Source organism: Bidens hawaiensis, unplaced genomic scaffold, assembly GCF_021521415.1.
Source record: "Bidens hawaiensis isolate Kalapana, Puna unplaced genomic scaffold, B.hawaiensis_p1.1 tig00033913_1, whole genome shotgun sequence".
Classification (NCBI taxonomy): domain Eukaryota; kingdom Viridiplantae; phylum Streptophyta; class Magnoliopsida; order Asterales; family Asteraceae; genus Bidens; species Bidens hawaiensis.
In genome coordinates this window covers 43129-66057 of record NW_027495852.1, presented here as the reverse complement: position 1 = coordinate 66057, position 22929 = coordinate 43129, and the positions used below count along the sequence as shown (strand labels likewise).

Here is a 22929-nt window from a genome sequence, read left to right as displayed (position 1 = left end):
GTTGGGTTGACCAAAAACATTTTTTTTTAATTTTTACACGCAATTTTTGTATTAAATATAATTGCCAAAACAATGAAAAAATATATATTTGTAATAATTTGTTTTAGCTGGTTGTATGCATCAAAAATACACTCGGGGTGACTTCCAACCCGATTGTTTATAACTTATAAGGTATAACTCTTTCTTTTTAATTGATCTATATATAGCCCGAATTGACCAATTTACCTTAGGGTTGTCAGTTCGTGTCTTAAGATGTTTAACAGGTTACAGATGACGCGCATAACACAATTATCAAACATGAAAATGACTCGTTTAACAATTAACGTTGGTAGTTTGACCATGACAGTTTTACGTTTTATATACCCTTACTAAAATTTCATTAAAAGCTAACATATAAATACAAAGAAGTGGATAATTTGTGTGGCTGGAAAAGGAAAAACTTATATTTTCTATAAAAATTGTGAATAACGTTTTGGTGGTCATTGTTTTTTTTGTTTGTTTTCATCATTTTAGGAAGCCATTATGGCATTATATATAAGGAGTTAAAGGACCACTTCATGAGATTTGGAATATTGGTAAGTGTGAAAATGGATATTTTTTGTGTGGGGCAAATGAATTGGATCAAACTCGAGCTCGGCTCGTTTAATTATAGAGAGCTCTAGCTTGTTCTATAACTTGAGTTTGGCTATTGAGTAATTTGTCAACTCGAACTTGGCTTGAGCTTGACCTTGACTAGTTTATTACTTGGTAATTATTTTATTTTCATACATGCATGAATATTTTGTGTGGCATGTTTTTCAAAACGGGTTGGGTCCAAACCAGTTTGAGAGAACGAGACTATGAACCGCCACATGAACTGGTGAGTTGGGTCAGGTCCTAACCAGTTTGAGACAAACCGGTTTTTTTAATGAAGCAAGTCGGATTATTAACCAGGCTGGCGGGCACAAATCGGGTTTTTTTTGGTACACGTCTACTTTCCACCGAGTTACTGGGTACCCTATTTTTCATTTTGGCCCATGTAAAATAATTTAAATCGATTTACAATATTGAGATGCTGTGGAAGTCGTATCGTTCGATTGGACCCACTAGGATTGGACATATGATGGAAGAAGTTTGAACATAAATTGTATAGGTGCTAAAATAGACGAGTCGGGTCAGGTTAGATTTAGTTGGCTACTATGTCAAATACGATTACAAAATTTTATAATCTAGTTTATCTAGTACACCCTTTTAACAGGAAAATACTGAGATTTTGTAGGAACTAATGAGCTTTTAAAATAAACAAAAATGTATCGTAAACCGAGTAATCGATAAAGACTGAAAATGATGTATACAACACACCCACCCTTCCGAAACGGGCTGGTAATGGTAATAAATTATAAAAACGAGCAAAACCTGTTCCAAGTAGTGAATCGACTCTACATCTTGATCCATTTCATCAAAACATCATTCCTTCAGCACCATTCATCTTCTCCAAATCTTCTTGTGAAAGAAGGGTTTTCTTTCCACCACCACCAGTTTTGTCATACGGCTGTGCCATTTTCCGCAGAAACTAAAAGCACAGAACAATGATCCTCGGTGAATTCGACCCATTTCATTTATGAACTTGTTAATTTAAGTTAAACGATGGGTCAAACGGGTTGAAAGATTTACCTCTCTTGCTATATGAACTGCCATGTCTGTACTCAAGTTGAGATGTGCGTCACGCAGATGAGACAAAATCCATCCAGGCAATTTGGATCGTTTGTCATGTCTTGTATATCTACATATATTACATGTGACATAGTTATAAAACCAAGTGTTTACAACCTCATAAACTATATATACGTACAAAACGAACAAGCAAACATACAAACCTTTTGTCGGCAAATATCATCATTCCGTAATCCGCCTTTGAACGAATAACTCGTCCCACACACTGAGCAGCTTGTCTCTGTTAGCATTACCATCATTAGATAAAAAAACACAATTAACAAGCAGGGTAAAAATGTAAATTACAAAAGTACCAATGCATCAAAAGTCAAAAAGTCGCCTTCTTTTATCTGAAAAGTCTCCCGTAAATACTCCAACCGAGCAAGTAATATCCTGCAAGCCCAAAAATATAAGTTTAACCTAAGGATGAAGAAAAGTGTTTTCAATAAGCAGATAAGACGCTTTTTTTACTCACTTGCTTAACGTGTACTGGAAAGGTACACCAAACATAATTACAAGTCTGCCATAATGTCGGTCAAAGTCAATACCTTCTGCCACTTTCCCCCTGTGATAATAGATCACAGAAACAACAGTTAAACCAATTACTATTCACTCGGAAAACTCATATAACTAAAATTTTTGTAGCTCTTGATCTAATTAAGTTACATAATTACCTGGCAACAGAGAAAAAGACAGCACCTCTACCACAATCACAGGCTTTACGATAGTTGTCTAGTGCTAACGTTGTTTCTACAACATCTTGTGTCTCGATAAACACTAATTTTCTTTGCATTATGTCCTGCAGCATAAGTTATAACTTAGTAAGCTCCATAAAATAGGTCAAAATTACAAGTAAATGGGTTAAAGTTGCCACCTTCAAGATTCCTGTTTCATTCCAACTGTTGACTATAGCATCCATATACGAGTAACTGACAAAAAAACAAACGATTCCATCGGGAACTACCGACACCATTTCCAATAATAGCCTTCCATAATTTCTCTCCACTCCAGGATCACTTCGCAAATCAAATTTTGTGCTAACGGGAAGCTGATCACTATAATAATAAAAATAAATATATAAATAAATATCATTTATTGCGTAAGCACATACTTCAGAAAAACTGCATAATATGCACTTGTTATTAAGTGTGTGATTTTGTTTGCGGACAGTTATTTTGAGATGGATGGATTGATGGAAAAACAAATGATAAATTTATCAATCTATAAAAGTTATGTATAAATGAAAGAAACATGAAATTGCTAATTATTTTACCTTCCTCGTGAGAGAACCATGGGGCAAATGCAATCCCTTGTTAATGACATAGTAAAGCTTCGACTAACCACAGGATTGAAGTTAAGAAGTCGAGGATAGAGATCGATTGGACTTAGGGTTCCAGATGTGATCACAACCGATTGAAATCGGTCAAATACAGGCTTTATTGCAAGAGACGCGTCATGACAGCTGAGCTGGAAATATATTATTAAAAAAAGATAGCTTTAAAATACTTGCATAACCTTAACCAGTTTTCAGTTTTCGAAAGTAATCAATCATCATAGTATCACACTTGTAAAGTGATATATAATTCACAAAAAAAAAAGATTGTATTTCTTCACAAAAAAAGATTGTGTAATCCTGATATAAACTTGTAACACATATTTCATTTTTCACTGAAAAAGAGAGTCGAAATAAATACCTGCAACACGGGATCAGGAATATGAGGCATTCTCTCATCATAAGGTTCAATTATGATTGAAAAACCTCTAGTGTAAGTCCCTACAAGTGTTGCAAAGTCACAAATAGTTTGAACGTGCAAAAACTCATCGGTATCAGTTATTTCCAGAGTTAGCATAAGTGAGTGGAGACGATCATAGCAAAACTTCAGCATTTTTTGGTCAATTCCAACATGTGAATTTATAGCATTAACAAACGTAAGTGGGCCCTCCTTTTCGACATTTTCTGTTTCCAATCGTCCTTTCAAGTACTGCACTAATCTGCGTAAAACTGACAAAAAATGCTCTGCTCGACGTATGTTTCCTGGTACTGCTTCCTTTAAAATGTCATCAGGTAAAGCAGGATTTGCAAGCCAGGTGTCACCAACTGTACAGATCAGAAGAAAAAACCTCATAAATTATAATGCACAGAGTGCAAACTGCATAAAAGCGTAACATGCTATATGCAATGAACAGTGTTTCAAGAACTTTCAAAAAGAATATTTAAGGTATCTATCAAGTTAGCCAGTTTTATATGCCACGCCAAGAAAAATGAACATAACCAAGGACTTAAATAAAACTTCTGAACGTTAGTTACCTTAAATAGAACTTTTGAACGTGGGTTACCTTAAATTGACACATTTAAAACGTTTGACACATTTCAATTGACACTTAAATTGACACATAAGTATGTAATTACCTGGCAAGTTCCCTCTTTGTGCTAAACCCTCAACAAGGCGGTTATATTCAGCACGCAATCTACCAGCATCAGTGGCCTTAAACCTTCCTACCAAGTTGAAAAAAAGTTAAAAACAATAATACATCAACATGCAAAACATATATATCTTCTCAAGGTGAATAATGATATCCCGCATGCACTTTCCCCAAAAAATAGATCTAAATGATTATTTATCCTAAAAAATACCTGTTAATCTCCTGAGCCATCTTATTAATATTTCTGGTTGCACCTTCAATTGTTTGCCTCCTTACACTAACACTCAGTGCCTCAATGCACACGTTATCAATATTATGAGCCTCATCAAACACCACTACAGATTCTCTCTGCATTTCCTTTGATATAATCCCAGCTACCTTGGGATCAAGTAAATACTGGTAACTATAAACCACCACATTTGCAAATTGCACCATATGTCTTGCTAGAAAGTATGGGCACCACCCTTTCTCCTTCCCAAACACCCTTAAATCCTGCCAAAAAAATGAAAACTTTATGAGACAATGATTAAATCAAGCCAACTATATATGAAACAGGTTCAAAAAACTGGGAAACATAGTACAAAAGGCAAGAGGTAAACAACGATTAGAACTTTTTCAAACAAATTTAATACTACTGCTCTGCAATGCTTAGTAATAGACAATTAGTTACTTCAATTTTAGTGCATAATCATATGCTGAAGGTAAATATACAGTCATCCAAGTGCATATTCATAAGTTAAAGATAATTCAAGCTTAATCATAACAATTACCACCTTAATTGCTCCAATTTCAGTACAAATTCATATATTAAAAACAATAAATCACTATCATAAAGATAATTCAATGCTTTATCACAAAAAATATCTCTATTAGTAGTTCCAATTTCAGTGTATGTCCATAGGTTGAAGGTAACTCAAGCTTAATTATAACAATTACTACCTTAATTGCTCCAATGTTAGTGCATATTCATATGCTGAAGAGTAAAGACAATACATCACTATCATTAACATAATTCAATGCTTAATCACACCAAATACCTCTATCAATTGTTTCAATTTCAGTGCATATTTATAGGTTGAATGAATGCAATTCAAGCTTGATCATAGCAATTACTACCTTAATCGATCCAATTCCAGTGCATATTCATATGTTGAAAGCAATAAACACTATCATTATGATAATCTGATGGTTAACCATAACAAATATCTCTATTAGTTGTTTCAATATCAATGGATATTCATAGGTTGAAGATAATTCAAGCTTAATCATAACAATTACTAGCTTAATCCAATTTCTATGCATATTTATAAGCTGAAAACAACAAATCACTATCATTGAGGTAATACAATGCTTAATCCTAACAAACATCAACAAAACCTGCCAATGATACGCTGAAGGTAACATGTTACTGTCATCCCAGTGCATATTCATGAATTGAAGAAAACTCTGTGCTTAATCATAACAAATTAGTACCTTAGTTGTTTCAATTTCAGTGCATATTCATATGATAATGACAATAATCGCATCATTCGGGTGCATATAAATACTAGCCTAATCATTCTAAATGCTAGCTTATTTTTTTTTAAATTCAATGCATATTCACATGTTGGAAGCCATAAATCACAATCGTTAAGTTAATTCAACCCTTAAACCAAAAAAATATCTCTATTTAGTTGTTCATTTCAATGCATATCATAGGTTGAAGGTGATTCAATGCTTAATCCTAACAAATATCTCCATTAATTGTTTCAATTTCATTGCATATTCCTAGGTTAAATGTAATTGAAGCTTAATCATAACAGTTACTAGCTTAATTCTTCCAATTTTAATGCATACTTATATGCTAAAAGCAATAAAATCACTATCATTAGCGTAATTCAACACTTAATCATAACCAATATATCTACTAGCTGCTTCAATTTCATTACATATTCATAGATTGAAGGTAATTCAACCTTAATCATAACAAAATTACTAGCTTAACTCTTCCAATTTCAATGCATACTTATACGCTAAAAACAACAAAATCACTATAATTAAGGTAATTCAAGCTTAATCATAACAATTCCTAACTTGATTCTTCTAATTTCAATGCAAATTCACATCTCAAAAGCAACAAATCACCATCATTAACATAAACACCAACACACCTGCAACGTATACACTCCCGGCGGCAACACGGCCTCCCCTCCCTCAAAATTCAATGCATATTCACATGTTGGAAGCAATAAATCACAATCATATAGTTAATTTAACGCTTAAACCTAAAAAATATCTCTATTAGTTGTTCAATTTCATTGCATATCACAGGTTGAAGGTAATTCAATGCTTAATTCAGTGCAAACTAATATGATCAAAACCTAATTCAATTCTTAACACCGACAATTCCTAGCTTAATCGTTCCAATTCAGTGCAAATTAATTCCAATCCACATTCACATATCAAAACCCTAACAACAATCAGCACACCTGCAATGCAATTCAACACTTAATCATAACCAATATATCTACTAGCTGCTTCAATTTCATCACATATTCATAGATTGAAGGTAATTCAACCTTAATCATCAATACTAGCTTAATTCTTCTAATTTCAATGCACATTCACATGCCAAAAGCAACAAATCACTATCATTAACGTAATTCACTACTTAATCATAACCAATATCTCTATAAGTTACTTCAATTTCATTCAATATTCATAGATTCAAGATAATTCAACCTTTATCATAAAAACCACTACCTTAATTGTTCCCATTTCAGTGAAAACTAATACGATCATTAACCTAATTCAACGCTTAATACCAACAATTACTATCATTAACATAAACACCAACACACCTGCAACGTATAGACTCCCGGCGGCAACACGGCCTCCCCTCCCTCCCTCTCAAACCTCTCAAACCAATCACACGTCTTCACACTCTTATCCTCCACCGCCAAGGCCCGAATCCAGCTCGCCGTCAACCTCCTACACGCGGCATCCACCGAATCCCTATTCTCCTTCCCAACCACACTCTCATTCACACACAAATTCTTCCTCGACGACAAACCTAACGCCAGCATCCTCGCACTCGCACCGACACACTCGGTCTGGTAATTATACAACAGTTTCAACTCCGCTAACGTCTTCTCCATCTCGTGGACCGTACGAGTGCAGTAGATGAGTTTGACTGGATTAGAAGGCTTGGAGAGAGTGTAGCTGGTGATTAAGGATAATAAGGCGATTGTTTTGCCTGTGCCGGTTGGCATCTCGAGGAGACAGTAGCCGCGTGCGTCTAGGGCTCGTTTGAGGTCCAGCATGTAGGCGTGTTGCTCAGGGTAGATGTGGTCGTATGGGAAGTAGACTGTTATGTCTTCGATTTGAAACTTCATTGTTAGGGTTTGCAGGTTATGTGATTTGAATTGATTTTATTGATGATGAAGAAGATGAAGTTGTTTTGAGAAACTGAAGGCTAATGTGTTCAGTGTGTATTGTGTAAGTTAAGAGTTTAGCATTAGTGTGTACATGGGTCGGTTCGGTTATGGGCTTAACTGGTTTTAAATCGGAAAAACCAAGTCGAATTAGAAACCAAGGGTTTGGTAATGAGTTTTATTAAAAATTGTAATATTGGTTTTGGTGTGGTTTTGTGTTTGTGAATAACCGAAAAAGTCGAACCGAACCGAAATAATAAAAAAAAACTGAAAAACCGTAATAACTGAACCGTAACTATTAAAACCAAACCAACTTATAACTATTTGTTTTATTCCTTATGTGATTAATAATAATAATAATATTACTCTATTGAATGTGCATCGTTTATGTTGAATTGCTTTTTGATTGAATCGTTTATGTTTTATCCATTTGAATATTTGTTTCATATTTAAGGTTTGCTGTTGAATTTATGACATTTTATTTATAATTTTGAAGGTGAGCATCTTTTTTAGCTCTTAATATTCTATGCACATAAAAACAATATTTTGTTAATCATTATTTAAAAAAAATAAAATTAAGCCCAATTCAATATCTTGGGTCAAACTTTTTTGGCCCAAAATACGAATAGAAAAACCGAAAAAACCGAATTGAACCCGAAAACCGAAAATCAAAAAAACGAAACCAAACGGTTTTGAAAAACCAAAAGCTTGGTTTTCGGTTCGGTTTTAGCCCCGAATCGCATGCACACCCCTATTTTTAAAGCATGTTACTGTGCCCGTATATGCGTGACCTCACAATAGTATGCGCGCAACTCGTTCTGACTCGGCATTGTTCTAACCTGACATCCACTTGACTTGACCCCTTTGGACCTGAACCTATCTCGACCAATCTGAACCAGATTAACCTTTTTTGTATTGACCCGTTCCGACCATAACCCTTTTAGACCTATGACCCAAACCGTAAAGTCCTTAACTTTAAGTTTCACATATATATGCTATTGGCCCCTCAAAAATTTAGTTTCACATGTATAAGTTTTTTGCCCATCAACTTTTGTTTTCCATGTTTCGCATATATATTTTGTTGGCTACTAAACTTTGGTGATGAAATTTTTGCTAAGTAACTTTTGCCGTTACGAATAGAACCCACACCGATCGAATTATCTTCACGTATAATCACAACGCGTGATAGCTTTTGAATTGCTACCCTAGTTTCACATTTATACTTTTTGGCCCATCGACGTTTGTTTCACATATTTTATTTTTTGGCTCATTAACTTTAATGATGAATTTTTTACCCTTACATCTTTACTTTTTGGTCCACACAATACTTTTAGTATGCATCCCGCATTGGGGACTCAACTAATAGATTCCGCATAAAACTATAGGAGTCCCAATCGTGTTGCGAAGCGAAGGTTGGCTTGCATTTCTTATTAATGTTTAAAAAAATGTCTCATTCATAGAGTTATCAAGCAACATTCGGGGAAACTCATTAGTGTGCGTTCATCGAAGCTAAGTCTCTATCTGTTATTATAAGACCATCTCCAACGCATTGCATTTAGACTGTGTGTTGTGGAATAACTAAGCAAACACGCAGGTTCCTCATCTAGAAAGTAAATGGGCCAAAAGAAGGCTGAAAATGGATTTTTTAAGTGCAGTTTCACTGCACTTTAATACTATAAAAAATTGCAGTTTAGCTGCATGTTATGCTGTCAAAAGCGTGTAGTTTTTGCTGTATTTTAACGGTGTTAAGGTGCAGCTTCGCTGCATTATAATGCTGTTAAAAATTACAGTTTTTGCTGCATATTATTCTGTCAGAAGACAAAGAAAGTTTCTTTCAGTTTACTGTCACAACAACATTGTTTGGTATGTATATATATATGTGTGTGTGCGCGTGCGCGCGCGCATTTGTGTGTATTCACCCCTTAATTTGGAGACCTAGTTCCGCACTTAATTTAAAAATGAATCTTTTTTTAACTCATTCGACCGATCAATGCAATCAATTTTAAAAAACAATGAGATTAATTAACTATTATAAGAATTTTTTTTTTAATAATAATAAGTTACTACAAAACGATTACAATAAAGTGACAGGCAAGCGAACAACAAGCTGCACAACAACAAACGATTATAAAATGCTATTGATATCACACATTTTATTCGTACAACAATATTAATTTGTGTGTTTACAACATAATAATCATGTTTAGGCATTAACCGTAAAGTTGAAGTTGGCGCAACTGGTTCGTATACCCAAGAGAGTTGAGCTGAACCCTAGAGTTGAAGTAGCAATATCGAACTGAAGAAAATTGTTCTCTAGTTGATACCCACCTATCACAACCGGTGTAATCAGGTCTGACCCACCGTTAACGAACGCAAGACATAGTACATTATCATTTACTCGTACCATAGAGTTTGATCCAGTTATCAACCATACGGTGTTCTTGTTTTGAAGAACTAACTCAATAGATGGAACCGTGGGCCCCACACGTGTGCCAAATATATTAGTTGCACTGAAGCACACGTCAAAGGGGCCCACAGATGCAACTCTGGTAATGTTCATGGCTTCAACCTCTCTAATGAAGGCTGTAGTCGGTGAACTGTAGATTGAGGTCTCGAGGACCGTGTTGGGTTTACAGTGCTGAGTTTGGTCCCACTGTTGCCTTCGTTGTCAATCGACAACAATGAGGTGTTTAGCGGTATGGACTTACCGTTAACCCTGATTGAGCTCACGCCTATATAGTACTCGGCTGACGGCTCGCCTGGGGTAGCCATGGAAGCTGTGTTCACGCGATTAATAATAAGTCGGGTTGTTTTCAATAACGGTGAAATGTCAATATTCGGAAGGAAGTTGTATGGTCCATCCCCGAAGAATATAACACCGTCTGAGTTCGTAGATGACGACAAACAAATGGCAAATTTCCTGTCAAAGCTGAAAGCTGCAGCCAACTGGGTAGGAAGCCCAATCCTGGTCCGGCCATTCCAGACACCCCACTTGCAAGTTCTCGCAACAAGAAAGTGGGTGCACAAGAAAACAAAAGCCTAGGAACAATGACGGGTCGACCAGGATTCAACCCGTTAGTGGACCTGACCTGAACCACGTCTGTGGACACATCACCAATTGTGAAAGTCCTAATAATCGGGTTATGAGGAAACAAATTACACGTGTTGTTACTACACCCCGGTCTAGGTGAACCAAAACAGGACCCACAACCGTCTGTCCCCGCTCCAGCTAACGAGCATTGAGCAGACAGGCAATGAGCCGGTCTGTAAGTTGACGATACATAGTTATTATCACAATCAACCCATAAAAACCGGCCACCAAGATTCACCACTAGGCTTTCTTGCACCAAAGGTGTCCTTTGGTTAATACGAGTAACGTATTGGTTAGTTGCGGCGTCTTTCCTCACTAGAACCACCAGTGCGGATGGCCGAAACTACGGTTGTGCTGAAGTGAGACATATTATTAAAAGAAAAACATAGAACATGAGTGATTTACTAGCAAAGGAAGCCATTAATAGTATTATTAGTGAATATTGTTGTGTGGTGAATTAGTGGTCACATTGTGTCTGAATTTATAGGCATGATGAATGTTACGTATACTTACATGATGAGATGATCATGATAATAATATTATTCAATGAAAGCTGGCTTAAGTAATTTAATTAAAATGACCACTAATGATATAAGCTACAAAATTTGACTTAGTTTGTTCGTACATATTTTTGAAAATAAAATGTTGCCAGTTTATCACAATTATTTAAAATTCTTTAGATTAAAAAAAAATAATATTTTTAATTCATTAAAAAGTAGTGTTTATATTGAAATGGAAGATAAACGGATAATGTTAGTGTGACGTTCACTCAGATAACAAGCTGCGTCGCTAACCCCTTTTAAACAGAAAAGTTAAGCTGTTTAATAAATACATTCAAAGGGGTTGAATATATGTTTTGATAAAAGGAAACAAAACGCTTTTTAGCTATTCGAGATGAGCGTGTGTTAATAATTTGAATCAAGATGAGTTTAAATAAGTCTAAGTATAACCTCAAGTATTAATTAAAGCTCACTTATAAGTATGGAAAACTAAGATTCAAATACCGAGTGTGTCTATAGACTTACAAATGTAAAAAACTTATTATTTATATAAATATTATAAATTTTAAAATGTAAAAAATATATAATTACATAATAAAATTATTATATATAGTTATGATAGAAATAACCAAATAATACATAATGCATTATATTATAAAATATAGCCATAAATATATATAAAATAACTATATCTTGATAAATCTTGATAAAATTAAATATTTAATAAATAATAAACATGTGTTACCCGAGTGAAAAGTTTTTTAAACTTAAGTTTCGAATAAAAGAACTTGAAATGAACCGAACTCGATATGAATTCAATAAAACATACCCACCTCCATTCACTCCATTCATAGTTTCCAATGAACTTCCCTAGTTATATTAAAATAATTCCATTTGATGACATCTCGAACCAACGTGTGATAGTGTAGTTTAATTGGTTCAAATAATTTAAAGATTTTGACGGTATTTGACTTATTTTATTGAATTCAAATATTCGGTCAGAAAGTAGTCATATTAAAATAACTTATTTATCCCCACTTAGGTTATGTGTAGTGGGGTCGTGGGATATAGAATGAGCGATTTGCGTATATGTCGCCCAGTCAGTAAATAGTGAGTTTTGTTTTTTGGGTGTAATAGTGTTATAGCCATATATATATATATCACACACACACAAACAGGCGAGAAATACTTGCCCCCCCCCTCCCCCTCCATCGCCCCATTTATCCCCCCGGGGTGGGGGGGGGGGGGTCAAAATTGGTTGTTGCCCCAAAAGGGGCTGTTTTCTCGCCCACTACAACTTCCCTTATGGTTTAGTGAGAATAGGCTTGGATTCTTCAGCGGAGACTCAAGTTCGAATCCCACTCGTGTTACATTTGGGTGGATATGGACAATGAAGGATTTGAGCTACGCCTTGTCAGTTTGAATCCTGAGCTCACCCGGGCTTTCGTCCCACCGTGTGTTACGCCAGAGAGTTCTGCTCTTGTGGTGGCACAATGGATGTTAAGTGACAGTCAGCAGTATGGTTTCCCGGGGGAACACCCAAGCCAGTGTGAGTCCGGTTAAGACAGCATAGTCTGGTTATAGTGGTGCATCATGACGCTCCAAATTTGAAGAGTGCGGTAGCTTAAATACAAAAATTCGTTGTTAAAAAAAATTAAAATAACTTATTTGATTACATGCTTGTTTCCTTATCCAAATTGTGTGATAGTGTAGTTTTGATTGTCTGCGTGTTTCAATTAAAGAGTTAACGGTATTGGACTTAACTAAATATATGTCATAAGGTAGAGAATTAGAGAATATTTAGGCTTTGATTATTAAGGAATAGAGACTTTACGAATAAAACCGGGGAACTGGCTACTATGTATATTTATATTCACATTGTATCAATGCAAGTGGCAATTTGTAATCATATCCGAAAGCATACAAACACCATATATAAAAAATTCATGTTTTTGTTTGTTACGTGTTTGGGTTAATCTGTTTAACTCATTTAATCTAGCAAATTGACCTGTCAACATGTTTATTCAAACTAGTTGACCACTTAACCATTTTGACCCATTTAACCTATTTTTACAACTCACCAACCTAGTTAGCTTGTTTTAACTTGATTATTACATGCCAACTTATTTGGCACGCATAGAAAAATACACTGAACGTTAAACTGCTCGTATTTGTGTTACACGATATGATTTTGAGGGTGAGAGTTAATATTTTTGATAATAACAACTTAATATGGACCATATGGTTGTGTACTTGTGTTCAGTTTAGTATTTTGTGAGGTTTGAGTATTATTAATGACGGGAACTTGAATCGGGTTTGAATAATAAAAAGTGTTTCATAGTATTGACTAATCGGGTAATCTCCATCTCGAAGACTCATATGATAGTTTGAAAACGAGGGGATCCATGGTAGCGAATACGAAATCAAAAGTGGATGGAGATAGAAAACTAGGATTGGATGTGAATACATTCTTGTTCTATCCAATATATATAATACATAGAAGTAGATAATGCTAGATTTTTAGATAATGATATTCATCAAAAAAATCTAATAAACCAATAGAGTGTGGACAAATGACAAATAAAATAATATCATAATTCTATAAAAAGAACATTGAAATTTTACAAGTATTAAGAAAACAAAAATTTACATATAATAATATATAAAAAAAATAAATATTTTTAAAAGTGCTCTGTTTTTAATAAAATTTATATCGAAATGTTCATAAAAATAAACTAAAAAAGATTGTGTTTTTAGATTTTTAATATAAGTTAAATAATATAAGCTATTAAAAAAAATCAAATTATATAGAAAACAAATTGTTTGAAACAAACAAAAATATATTTAATTAAAAAGTGGGTTGTGACCTGGGTTGGGGTCGTGAGCGGATCGTCAAAAAAAAAAGGATTTAATCTTTTTTTATTCCTTATATAGCGCCATGACCTCATGGAAGGCGTCGATAAACTTAGTCGGTACATGGTACAACCAAACACGAACTTTTCTTTTGGATTACAAACATATGTCATGGTACATATTCGGCATGATGAAACTCCTACTTTTATATTGTTCTTCATTATCGAAACAACCACATTCGCTAATTTTGTTCCCGACTACAAGGAAGCCAACTTCTAACCTATTTTGTTGATGTACTTTTCACTCTTCTGGTGATGACTTGGATACCAAACCTTTGATAACATGCCGACACTGAAACCTGTAACGTGTGACGGGTCAAAATGAGTTCGAGTTGAAATGGGTGATTCTAATACGGGTTGACCCATAAACACTTTTTATCCAATTAACATATAAATAAAAAATTCACTATGATTACAAAAACAATAATCTAAATATTTGAATAAAAAAAAGATATTGCGCATTAAAACTAGACTTCTACTGATTTATAAACCATTTTGACCCGTTTGGAAAAGAAAAACCCGAACCGAGAATTTTTCATAAATGGCAAGATAACTTTGCAGGTAAAAACAAGAATTAAAGAAGATCATGAAGTCTACGAAAAGCATAAATTTCAATAAGATATTACCAGATGTAATCATCTGAAGTAGAGTCCAACGTGTTGCTTGCGTTTGCAGGTTGAGCGTCACCATTTAGAGAATGGATCGTTCGGTCTTGGTTTCTACATTTGATTCTTAATCTCATAGGCACTATCTGCAAATACAGAAAAATGTATGTTACATTTTACTAGACAAAAACTTCAATAATTAAAAGTTAAAACCACAAGTTTTACAAGGAAAGTGATATATACATGAAATATAGTTTTATTCATACATGTAAAGTACAAACTCCAAACATCTTGTAGCTATAGTGTATACATTTTATGTGTATGCAACTATGCATCATATTTTATACGTGTATATCACATTATCACCTCCATTTTACAAAATATGATTGCAGAATATGTACAGCAGTACAGATACTAATGTAATTACTGCAGCAAAGATAAAAACAAAGTGTAATAGAGAACCCAAAGTTTTGGTCTAATAGTCAACTGAGTCAAGATGATTATGAATGATATTTATTCTCTAACGGGTCAGACGGTGAAGATAGTAAACTTTAGTTAAGAAGCATATTACCTTTTTGTTTTGTCTAAAATCACGCTTGGGAAGAAAATGCAGCGGCATATTGAACGAAGAAGGAGCTTTGACCAACAAGAATAACTTTGAAGGGCCTAAAAATTTGCAAAGCTTTAATATAGTTTCAACTCAGCTTCTTTTTAATAAATTTACGGTTTTTTAATTATGTAATTCTCTAGCTTATTAGAAAATACCTGCATACGATTCAGATCCAGCACCTTTGGATATCAGCGTCCTGATAACCTGTTCAGTGTTAGAGTTGACTCGGGTTAAATAATATCTTTAACGGGCCAAACAGGTTAAGCTATAAAAAAGATATTAACCAAAAAGGACCTTTCTTGAAATCACTTCTGCAACTCTTGTTTTAGTAAAATCACAAGCTTCAGAACCATCTTTTCCGTGTGAAAAGCACAGCTCGTAAACGTGTCTAGGCCGAACCGGACTAGCTCCAAGAACCAAAATGACAGACTCAACATGTGGAATTTCAGTGAAGGCCAGTTGGAGGGCAGTTTGGGTATTAGCAACAGTTTTCATCAGCTTTTCAAGTCTTTTTATCACATATTTCACTTCTCTCTTTCTTCCCATTTGTACTCTTCGTTGAGACGCCTTCATTTCCGTTTGTGCAATAACTACTTCCTGAAAATCAAATTAATAAAAGGTAAATAAAATGACATTACAGACTTCTTTAGGAATACTTTATACGTATTACGTACCAACTCTTTATACTCTGTATTCATTGCATCAAACTCAAGACTGAGATCTTGTAAGATCCTGCCAACAATCATATTTATAAAAAATAAAAAATGAAATGTAATAGGCATTCTTTGAAATCATGGAAAACAGCAACTCTATGTAACTGGAAACCGAGAACTAACATTCAGTTAAGCCTAAATAAGCTTCATCTTTAATCCAAACCTTAAAATTCAACACAACATTAGAACTCCGTTAACACTTTATGCAAAAGTTCACTTTCTGAGATCATAAACAGGCCGTAAACGAATCAAACGAACATGAATGGGGGCATGCTCATGTTCATTCATTGAACTATAACCGAACACGGACATATAATCAAACACAATTTTTTTGTCCATATTCATTCATTAAGAAAACGGGCATGTTCGTTCATGTACATTCATTTATAACCTAATCGAACCATTCACGAATGTAAACAAACAAACAGACTTAAACGAATATTATGTAACTAACATAAACGAACACAAATTAACATAATTGACCAAACATAAATGATCAGAAGTTAAACTCAAACAAACAAGTCTGATACATCCATCCATAGGCGTATCTAAATTAGTGGCTTAAATTTACAAGATTCATTCAAAATTTTCATGATGACTCTACCAAAAAAAATTCATCATCATTCATTCAAAACTTGAGTTCATTTCCGTAAATAAGCGAACATAAGCAAACATCAACGAACGAACAACATTAATTAAAGAACGTTCACGAACACAAATGCACGTCCACGAACATAAATGAATGAACAAAACGTGTGTTCATTTTCGTCCGTTTAACTATAATACTACTAAACGAACAAAAAAAGTTTATGAATGTTCGTTCGTTTATGAAATAAACGATCATCTAACCGAACAGTTCATGAACATTTGGTACATTTACAAACCTAAATACATGAAATAGAAGCATAAATACATGAAATGAAGGTATACGAGCTAGAAATATATGAAAATATGAATTGTTCGTTTCGGTTCAGTTTGGTTAATTTTCGGTTAACCGTGTGTAAAAAACAAAAAACCGCTTCCCGTCGAACTCAGTTCTCAGTTAATTTCAGTTAGGTTTCGGTCATTCACGCATAAATACTCAACGAATCAAACAAATTGTGAAAATTAATGAAATAAGCAAACATAAACGAACAGTTGATGAACATTCGGTTCGTTTACAAACCTAAATATATGAAACAGAGGTATAAATACACGAAATGAAAGTATAATAGCTAGAAATATATTAAAATATGAATTCAGTTCAGTTAAGTTCGGTTAACCGAGTGTAGAAAACAAAAACAGCTTTTCATTTAACTCGGTTGTCAGTTAAATTCAGTTAGTTCGGTTATTGATCTATATCTAATTTAAACACAAATACTCAAGGATTCATACAAATAATAATAGTAATAATAATAATAATAGGAAGCTTACGAAGGTATTTGTTGATGCATAAAGAGAAGAAACCCTAGAAGGTCCATAAGGAGATGAAACATGACAGAGGCGTCAATCGAGTCGGCGGATGCTTCGATATCGGTGTACTCCATCTCCGATCGGCCTCCACCTTCCATGGCGTCTCGATTAATCGACATTATTGTGAAACTGGAATTTGAAATGGTAAAAGGCGGAAGGCTAGGGAAGATGTTCATACATGTCTCACCGGTTTTATTATGTCCGGCTCATAATTAACTAACTGTGTGATGTCTTTTTTATTTTATAATCTAATAATTGAGCGACACTTGTCGAGAATGGTTCCTGTTGGAGTCTCGTTTTCTAACACGGCCAACAAAAATGTTTCGGGCGACAGGTGGATTAATCTAGAGGTGGGCAAATTATGTAGAAACATGTTTGGAACCGGTTTGTAATTTTCTCCCCCAAAATTGGTTTCACACCGGTTAACCAAACCGATTAAAACCAAAACCAATCATAAACCGGTTTTGACTTTTGTTGACCAAACCAAACGGTTTCAACCCAAACCGGTTTGTGCAACTCTAGATTAATCTAGTAGCCAATTGGATTTTAAAAATCCACCAGACGACTAAAAAATCACTTGTCGCCTAGAAAAACTCACCTGACGCCTAGATTTGAAAACCAGGCGCTGCCTAAAACATGTTTTTTGAACGGATCAAAAAACAAGTCGCCGACAGGAAACATTCTTGGCGAGTGTCGCCTGATAATTGGGTTAGAAAAAAAAGGCGGATCGGTTGGTTTTGGGATGGACATAATGGAGCATGTGGGATTTGTATGGACATTTTGGGGATTACCATGGCCAAAATGGAGATTTTTGTCGTTTTCCCTTTTTTACTAGCTTTAGAATCAATGTATTAAACGAGATTTGTCAAATAATAAAAATAAATAAAGTATGTTATTTGAAATAAAGAAACGAAACTGAAGTTAAAATAATGAATTATATAACACAAACAATATAAAGTCTAGAATCACAAATTTATACATTTGATAAAAATCTATTTACATACAACATTTGTTGTTTTATCACAAGTAACTGAGGCCCATAATCACAAATAAAGAAGTCTCAACATATTACTTTTAATTTCCAAATGTATTTTATAACTTAATTGTGATTATTATTTGTTGGAGAATTTGAAAAGCGATGAGCGAGAGGAACAAGAAACTTTTTGGAGGCAAAGATTGAAGAGGTTATATGAGATATCAAGTATTTAGGTTTCCTTTGGTTTAAAACTATAAGCAAGTGTAAATCACGAAAATGGTCGGATTGGTGGTAGGTTCAATCCATGTAGTTTGTAGTTTTGTTTTGGTGGTTTGTTACTTTGTTCTTCTCCGAGTTGTGGAGGCGGCCTATTGTTATTGTTGATTTGTTTATAAAATCTTACAGTTTGAAAAAAATGAAAAAATAAATAAACGAAAGTAAATAATGATGGAGTTAAAGTTAATATTATTATTAATATGTATATTTTCAAACTACACAAATTAATGTACATTGTTTCCTTTTGAAAAGACAAAACTAAAGAGATCATATTTTGTGACAAACTTTGACTTACTTTATTCATGTTAAATATTAAAATAAAATAGTTATATCTGAATTTTAAATGTAGTAAAATTATTTGACTTTTCATATAAAATAAATATATATAATGCATGAATGTTTTAAACACTAGAAAAAGTAAATTTTTGCCCTAAGACTCGCCACATTCTAAGGTCTTAAATGCTTTTAATCGCAATTAGTTGTATCAATAATTATTAATTAGTCACAAACCTGTTCAAATTTAACACTGGATAGAATTTTTTTTGTAAAATAAAAAAAATCATAAAAGTTTATAGATTTTTATGTGCTAAAGACATTTTTTAAAAAAGTTTATTAAATAATTTTTTTATAACAAAACACTTTTTCTTAAAAAGAAAAAAAATTAATTTGTTTCGTAAAGGTTGATTCATTCTGTATTTATTTAATGTAATAGAAAACACATTGATTGCCATTAAAGACAACCTTAAATGCAATTAAATCACATTTGATTAAATACATTTGATTACTAATGAATTCCAAATTATATTTCTTCCCTTAAATTCCCCAACAGTTACATGTTCCAACTCAACACAACCAAAGCACACCCCAAGACTCATGGATGCACACATTCACAAGAACAAAACATCAACTCTTGAGGTTGCCAACGACAACCTCAACGGCGATCGCAAAAATCTAGACGATGATGGCCGAGAGAAACGAACAGGTAATCCACTCGATCTTTTTTTTAACAGCTAAACAAACACTTTTTTTATATTATTATAAACGTGTTACAGGAACTTTGATGACTGCAAGTGCACATATCATTACGGCTGTGATAGGATCCGGAGTGTTGTCCCTAGCATGGGCTATTGCACAGCTAGGTTGGGTTGTTGGGCCTGTTGTCCTCATGGCTTTTTCTTTCATTACTTACTTCACCTCCACTCTCCTTGCCGACGCCTACCGGACACTTGACCCTGTGTCTGGAAAACGTAACTATACTTACATGGAGGTTGTTCATGCTAATCTAGGTACGTATCCGCTCTAGTGTCCGGTCTTCATGTTTCATTTTAGTTAATAAATAAAGGATTATTGCATTTTAATAATCCATATTAATTTATTTCCACTGACGGTCCCAATATTTACAAAGTTGGCATCAATGGTCCCCCGTTAAAAAAAGACATAACGGCGTTATTTTTTTTTCGATTTTCAAACTAATGTTTTAGGCATTTTTCGATTGGTGTAAAACTTAGCTCGAAGCGCCGATCCAAACGACTTGATTTTTGTTAATTGTAATTTTTAAATTCAAGCACCTTATTTGAAGCATTGTTTCGTATCCTTATTTTGATAAAAAAACGCTAAAACAATAATTTGAAATTTGGGAAAAAAGTTATTATTATCGTGGGACCACTGTGAGTCAACTTTTTAAAATTTGGGACCGACGGTGACGATAAAATGAATATTGATTATTATCAGTCAATACCATTATATAAAGATTATTAAAATCCAATAAACCAGTAACTAATTCATTTATTTATTTTCAGGAGGGAGTTATGTGCACTTATGTGGATTAGCTCAATATGCAAATTTTATTGGTGCTACAATAGGATATACCATCACTGCCTCTCTTAGTATGGCGTATGTATTTAGTTTTGATACATTATTCTAAAATACGTTTTGACTCCGCAGTAAGCCATTAACTAGATTTTATTTAATAGGGCCGTTAAAAGATCGAACTGCTATCATTCAAATGGGCACGCGGCAACTTGTAACCCGACAAACTATCCATACATGATATTATTTGCGGCTGTTCAAATATTATTATGCCAGATTCCTAACTTTCACAAGCTCTCTTGGCTCTCCATACTTGCCGCGATCATGTCTTTTTCGTACTCTTCCATTGGTCTTGGCTTATCATTGGCAAAAGTGATTGGTAAGCTAGTAAATTTTTATGCTTGTTTAGTTTTTAAGTAAGTGTTAAAAATGTAATGTAAAATATGATATGATATGATATGATATATAGGTGGAGTTGGAGCAAATGTAAAGACGAGTTTAACTGGAGTAGAAGTCGGAGTCGACGTGACCGGAGAAGAGAAAGTTTGGAGGACATTTCAGTCTATTGGTGACATTGCTTTTGCTTATACTTATTCTACTGTTCTCATTGAGATTCAGGTACTCTAGGTCACACATTCTTATAATTATAATTATGCTTTCATTTATTTTATATAAGTATTTATATCTACAAAACTAATTCATTTATGTTATATAAGTATTTATATCTACAAAATTAATAATATAGCTTACATAAAGTTTTTTAGGTTAGTTATCATCTATGTGAATGTTTAACTTTAATGATTAAACAAAAAGGAATGCAGATTTAATATTTGTAGATTACTAAGTATTTTCCCAGTGGATAATAGTTCAATGGGTTTATTTTATAGATTTCAATACAATTTGAAACCGAAGTCATCGGTTTTTTTAATATATCAACCGATTAGTTTTCGATTCTTCCCGGTTTTTTCCCTCAACTATTAGACATTGCAAAAAAAAATTCAAAGGATAAAAATGCAGATTTTAAGCTTGTAAAAAACGTATTACAGCACCACATATATATTGAAGTTAAAAAACAAAGAGAGGCACGTGATACGTGGAACCATACGAATAAAAAGTTGCTAGAGCAGTATAGTTTAAAATCCAACAAAGTTTTTAATTAAAAAACAAATAAAAGTTAGTCTCAATCTCCATTTTTTTACGGTTCGGTTTTTTTAAATAGGGTAATAACCGAAACCGAAAGCCGGTTTTTCAAAATAAATAATAATATAATAACCGTCGGTTACTGCTTCTGTTTGGTTTTTTCGGTTTTGATTCGGTTAATTCGATTTTCTTGTCACCACTACCAAATAGGTTGAAGCTAGTTGACACTTGATATTCAAATTTGGTTGACTTCCATTTTTCATTTTCATTTTAGCATTGCATCCATCATGCCATAAACCATATATATCACTAAGTTAATGGTACTATAACATATACAAAAGTGTCTTTAATAATATAAACATGTACTTGAAACTGTAGGACACTTTGAAATCACACCCACCAGAAAACAAGGTAATGAAGAAGGCCTCATTAGTAGGAGTCTCAACCACAACCATATTCTACATGCTATGTGGAACCCTTGGCTACGCCGCATTTGGTAACAAGGCGCCAGGCAACTTCCTGACTGGCTTTGGCTTCTACGAACCCTTCTGGCTCATCGACTTTGCCAACGTTTGCATCGCTGTTCACCTTGTTGGCGCATACCAAGTCTTTTGCCAACCTTTATTCGCTTACGTTGAATTAAAATCTAAACAACGATGGCCTAATAGCAACTTCGTAACAACGGAACATATTATGAATGTCCCATTTTACGGAGAATACTATATCAACGTGTTTAGGTTGGTATGGAGAACAAGCTATGTTGTACTGACGGTTGTCGTAGCTATGATCTTTCCATTTTTCAATAGTTTTGTGGGATTGATAGGTGCGGGTACTTTCTACCCAATGACTGTGTACTTCCCGATTGAGATGTACATTGCTCGGGCTAAGATACCAAGGTTTTCTTTTACATGGGTGTGGCTAAAGATATTAAGTATGGCTTGCTTGGTGGTTTCGTTGGTTGCGGCTATTGGATCTGTTCAAGGATTGTTGACATATGTTAAGAAATACAAACCATTCCAGACTTGATTAGTATTTGTGATTTTGTTAGTGTATTGAACTTCAATTAGCTTAATATTGTGATATCTATTTGCAAAACAAACATTAAACTCTTTGTATGAATGCATTCCTATGAATGATTATCATGTTGTGTGCTTTACAAAAATGCTCCAAAGTTCAAAAGCCTAATGTGTGTGATTAATTGATTATTGAATGTTAATCATAAACAACTTAAGTTGTGTTGATTATATTAAGTTTAAAACATTTGGGTGAAAATGTGAAGATGTTTAACATCTCTACTCTATGCATTCCAAACACTT

The 22929-nt window shown here is 34.0% G+C and overlaps 3 protein-coding genes and 1 pseudogene across 4 annotated transcripts; 1 reads left to right on the top strand and 3 right to left on the bottom strand.

Moving 5' to 3' along the window:
* Positions 1-1263: 1263 nt before the first annotated feature.
* Positions 1264-7536, bottom strand: LOC143585612 (general transcription and DNA repair factor IIH helicase subunit XPD-like). Its single transcript, XM_077067369.1, has 12 exons — positions 6957-7536; positions 4328-4608; positions 4103-4185; positions 3387-3790; positions 2966-3159; positions 2567-2747; positions 2367-2491; positions 2168-2257; positions 2007-2085; positions 1857-1933; positions 1654-1762; positions 1264-1552 (listed from the first exon to the last, which is right to left on the bottom strand). The coding sequence occupies exons 1-12, from the start codon at positions 7488-7490 to the stop codon at positions 1439-1441; spliced, it is 2271 nt and encodes a 756-aa protein (XP_076923484.1). The 5' UTR covers positions 7491-7536; the 3' UTR covers positions 1264-1438.
* A 2129-nt stretch (positions 7537-9665) lies between these two features.
* LOC143585610 (putative aspartic proteinase GIP2 pseudogene) lies at positions 9666-11041 on the bottom strand (annotated as a pseudogene).
* A 3047-nt stretch (positions 11042-14088) lies between these two features.
* LOC143585611 (uncharacterized) lies at positions 14089-17560 on the bottom strand. Its single transcript, XM_077067368.1, has 7 exons — positions 17374-17560; positions 15922-15979; positions 15542-15844; positions 15403-15451; positions 15209-15303; positions 14659-14783; positions 14089-14331 (listed from the first exon to the last, which is right to left on the bottom strand). The coding sequence occupies exons 1-7, from the start codon at positions 17529-17531 to the stop codon at positions 14274-14276; spliced, it is 846 nt and encodes a 281-aa protein (XP_076923483.1). The 5' UTR covers positions 17532-17560; the 3' UTR covers positions 14089-14273.
* Positions 17561-19358: 1798 nt separating this feature from the next.
* Positions 19359-22639, top strand: LOC143585609 (amino acid permease 6-like). 2 transcript variants are annotated; one of them, XM_077067366.1, is made up of 6 exons: positions 19359-19646; positions 19717-19950; positions 20464-20557; positions 20638-20852; positions 20949-21091; positions 21992-22639. In XM_077067366.1, exons 1-6 carry the CDS (start codon positions 19538-19540, stop codon positions 22637-22639), a joined length of 1443 nt encoding a protein of 480 aa, XP_076923481.1. In that variant the 5' UTR covers positions 19359-19537. The 2 variants fall into 2 exon arrangements, with proteins under 2 accessions (XP_076923481.1, XP_076923480.1); XM_077067365.1 differs by having other exon boundaries at positions 20943-21091.
* The last annotated feature ends 290 nt before the right edge of the window (positions 22640-22929 follow it).

What these genes read in the sequence shown, in the direction of transcription:
- LOC143585611 (XM_077067368.1), bottom strand. Translation starts at nt 17,531, where the DNA reads ATGTCGATTAATCGAGACGCCATGGAAGGTGGAGGCCGATCGGAGATG. An exon ending in CAGAAGTGATTTCAAGAAAG is followed by an intron (nt 15,452 to 15,541) that starts GTCCTTTTTGGT and finishes AACACTGAACAG; the next exon opens with GTTATCAGGACGCTGATATC. An exon ending in TGGATCTGAATCGTATGCAG is followed by an intron (nt 15,304 to 15,402) that starts GTATTTTCTAAT and finishes GCAAATTTTTAG; the next exon opens with GCCCTTCAAAGTTATTCTTG.
- LOC143585612 (XM_077067369.1), bottom strand. Translation starts at nt 7,490, where the DNA reads ATGAAGTTTCAAATCGAAGACATAACAGTCTACTTCCCATACGACCAC. An exon ending in TTTTGACTTTTGATGCATTG is followed by an intron (nt 1,934 to 2,006) that starts GTACTTTTGTAA and finishes TAATGCTAACAG; the next exon opens with AGACAAGCTGCTCAGTGTGT. An exon ending in CAGTTCATATAGCAAGAGAG is followed by an intron (nt 1,553 to 1,653) that starts GTAAATCTTTCA and finishes CTGTGCTTTTAG; the next exon opens with TTTCTGCGGAAAATGGCACA.
- LOC143585609 (XM_077067365.1), top strand. Translation starts at nt 19,538, where the DNA reads ATGGATGCACACATTCACAAGAACAAAACATCAACTCTTGAGGTTGCC. An exon ending in ACTGCCTCTCTTAGTATGGC is followed by an intron (nt 20,558 to 20,637) that starts GTATGTATTTAG and finishes TTTATTTAATAG; the next exon opens with GGCCGTTAAAAGATCGAACT. An exon ending in CTGTTCTCATTGAGATTCAG is followed by an intron (nt 21,092 to 21,991) that starts GTACTCTAGGTC and finishes TTGAAACTGTAG; the next exon opens with GACACTTTGAAATCACACCC.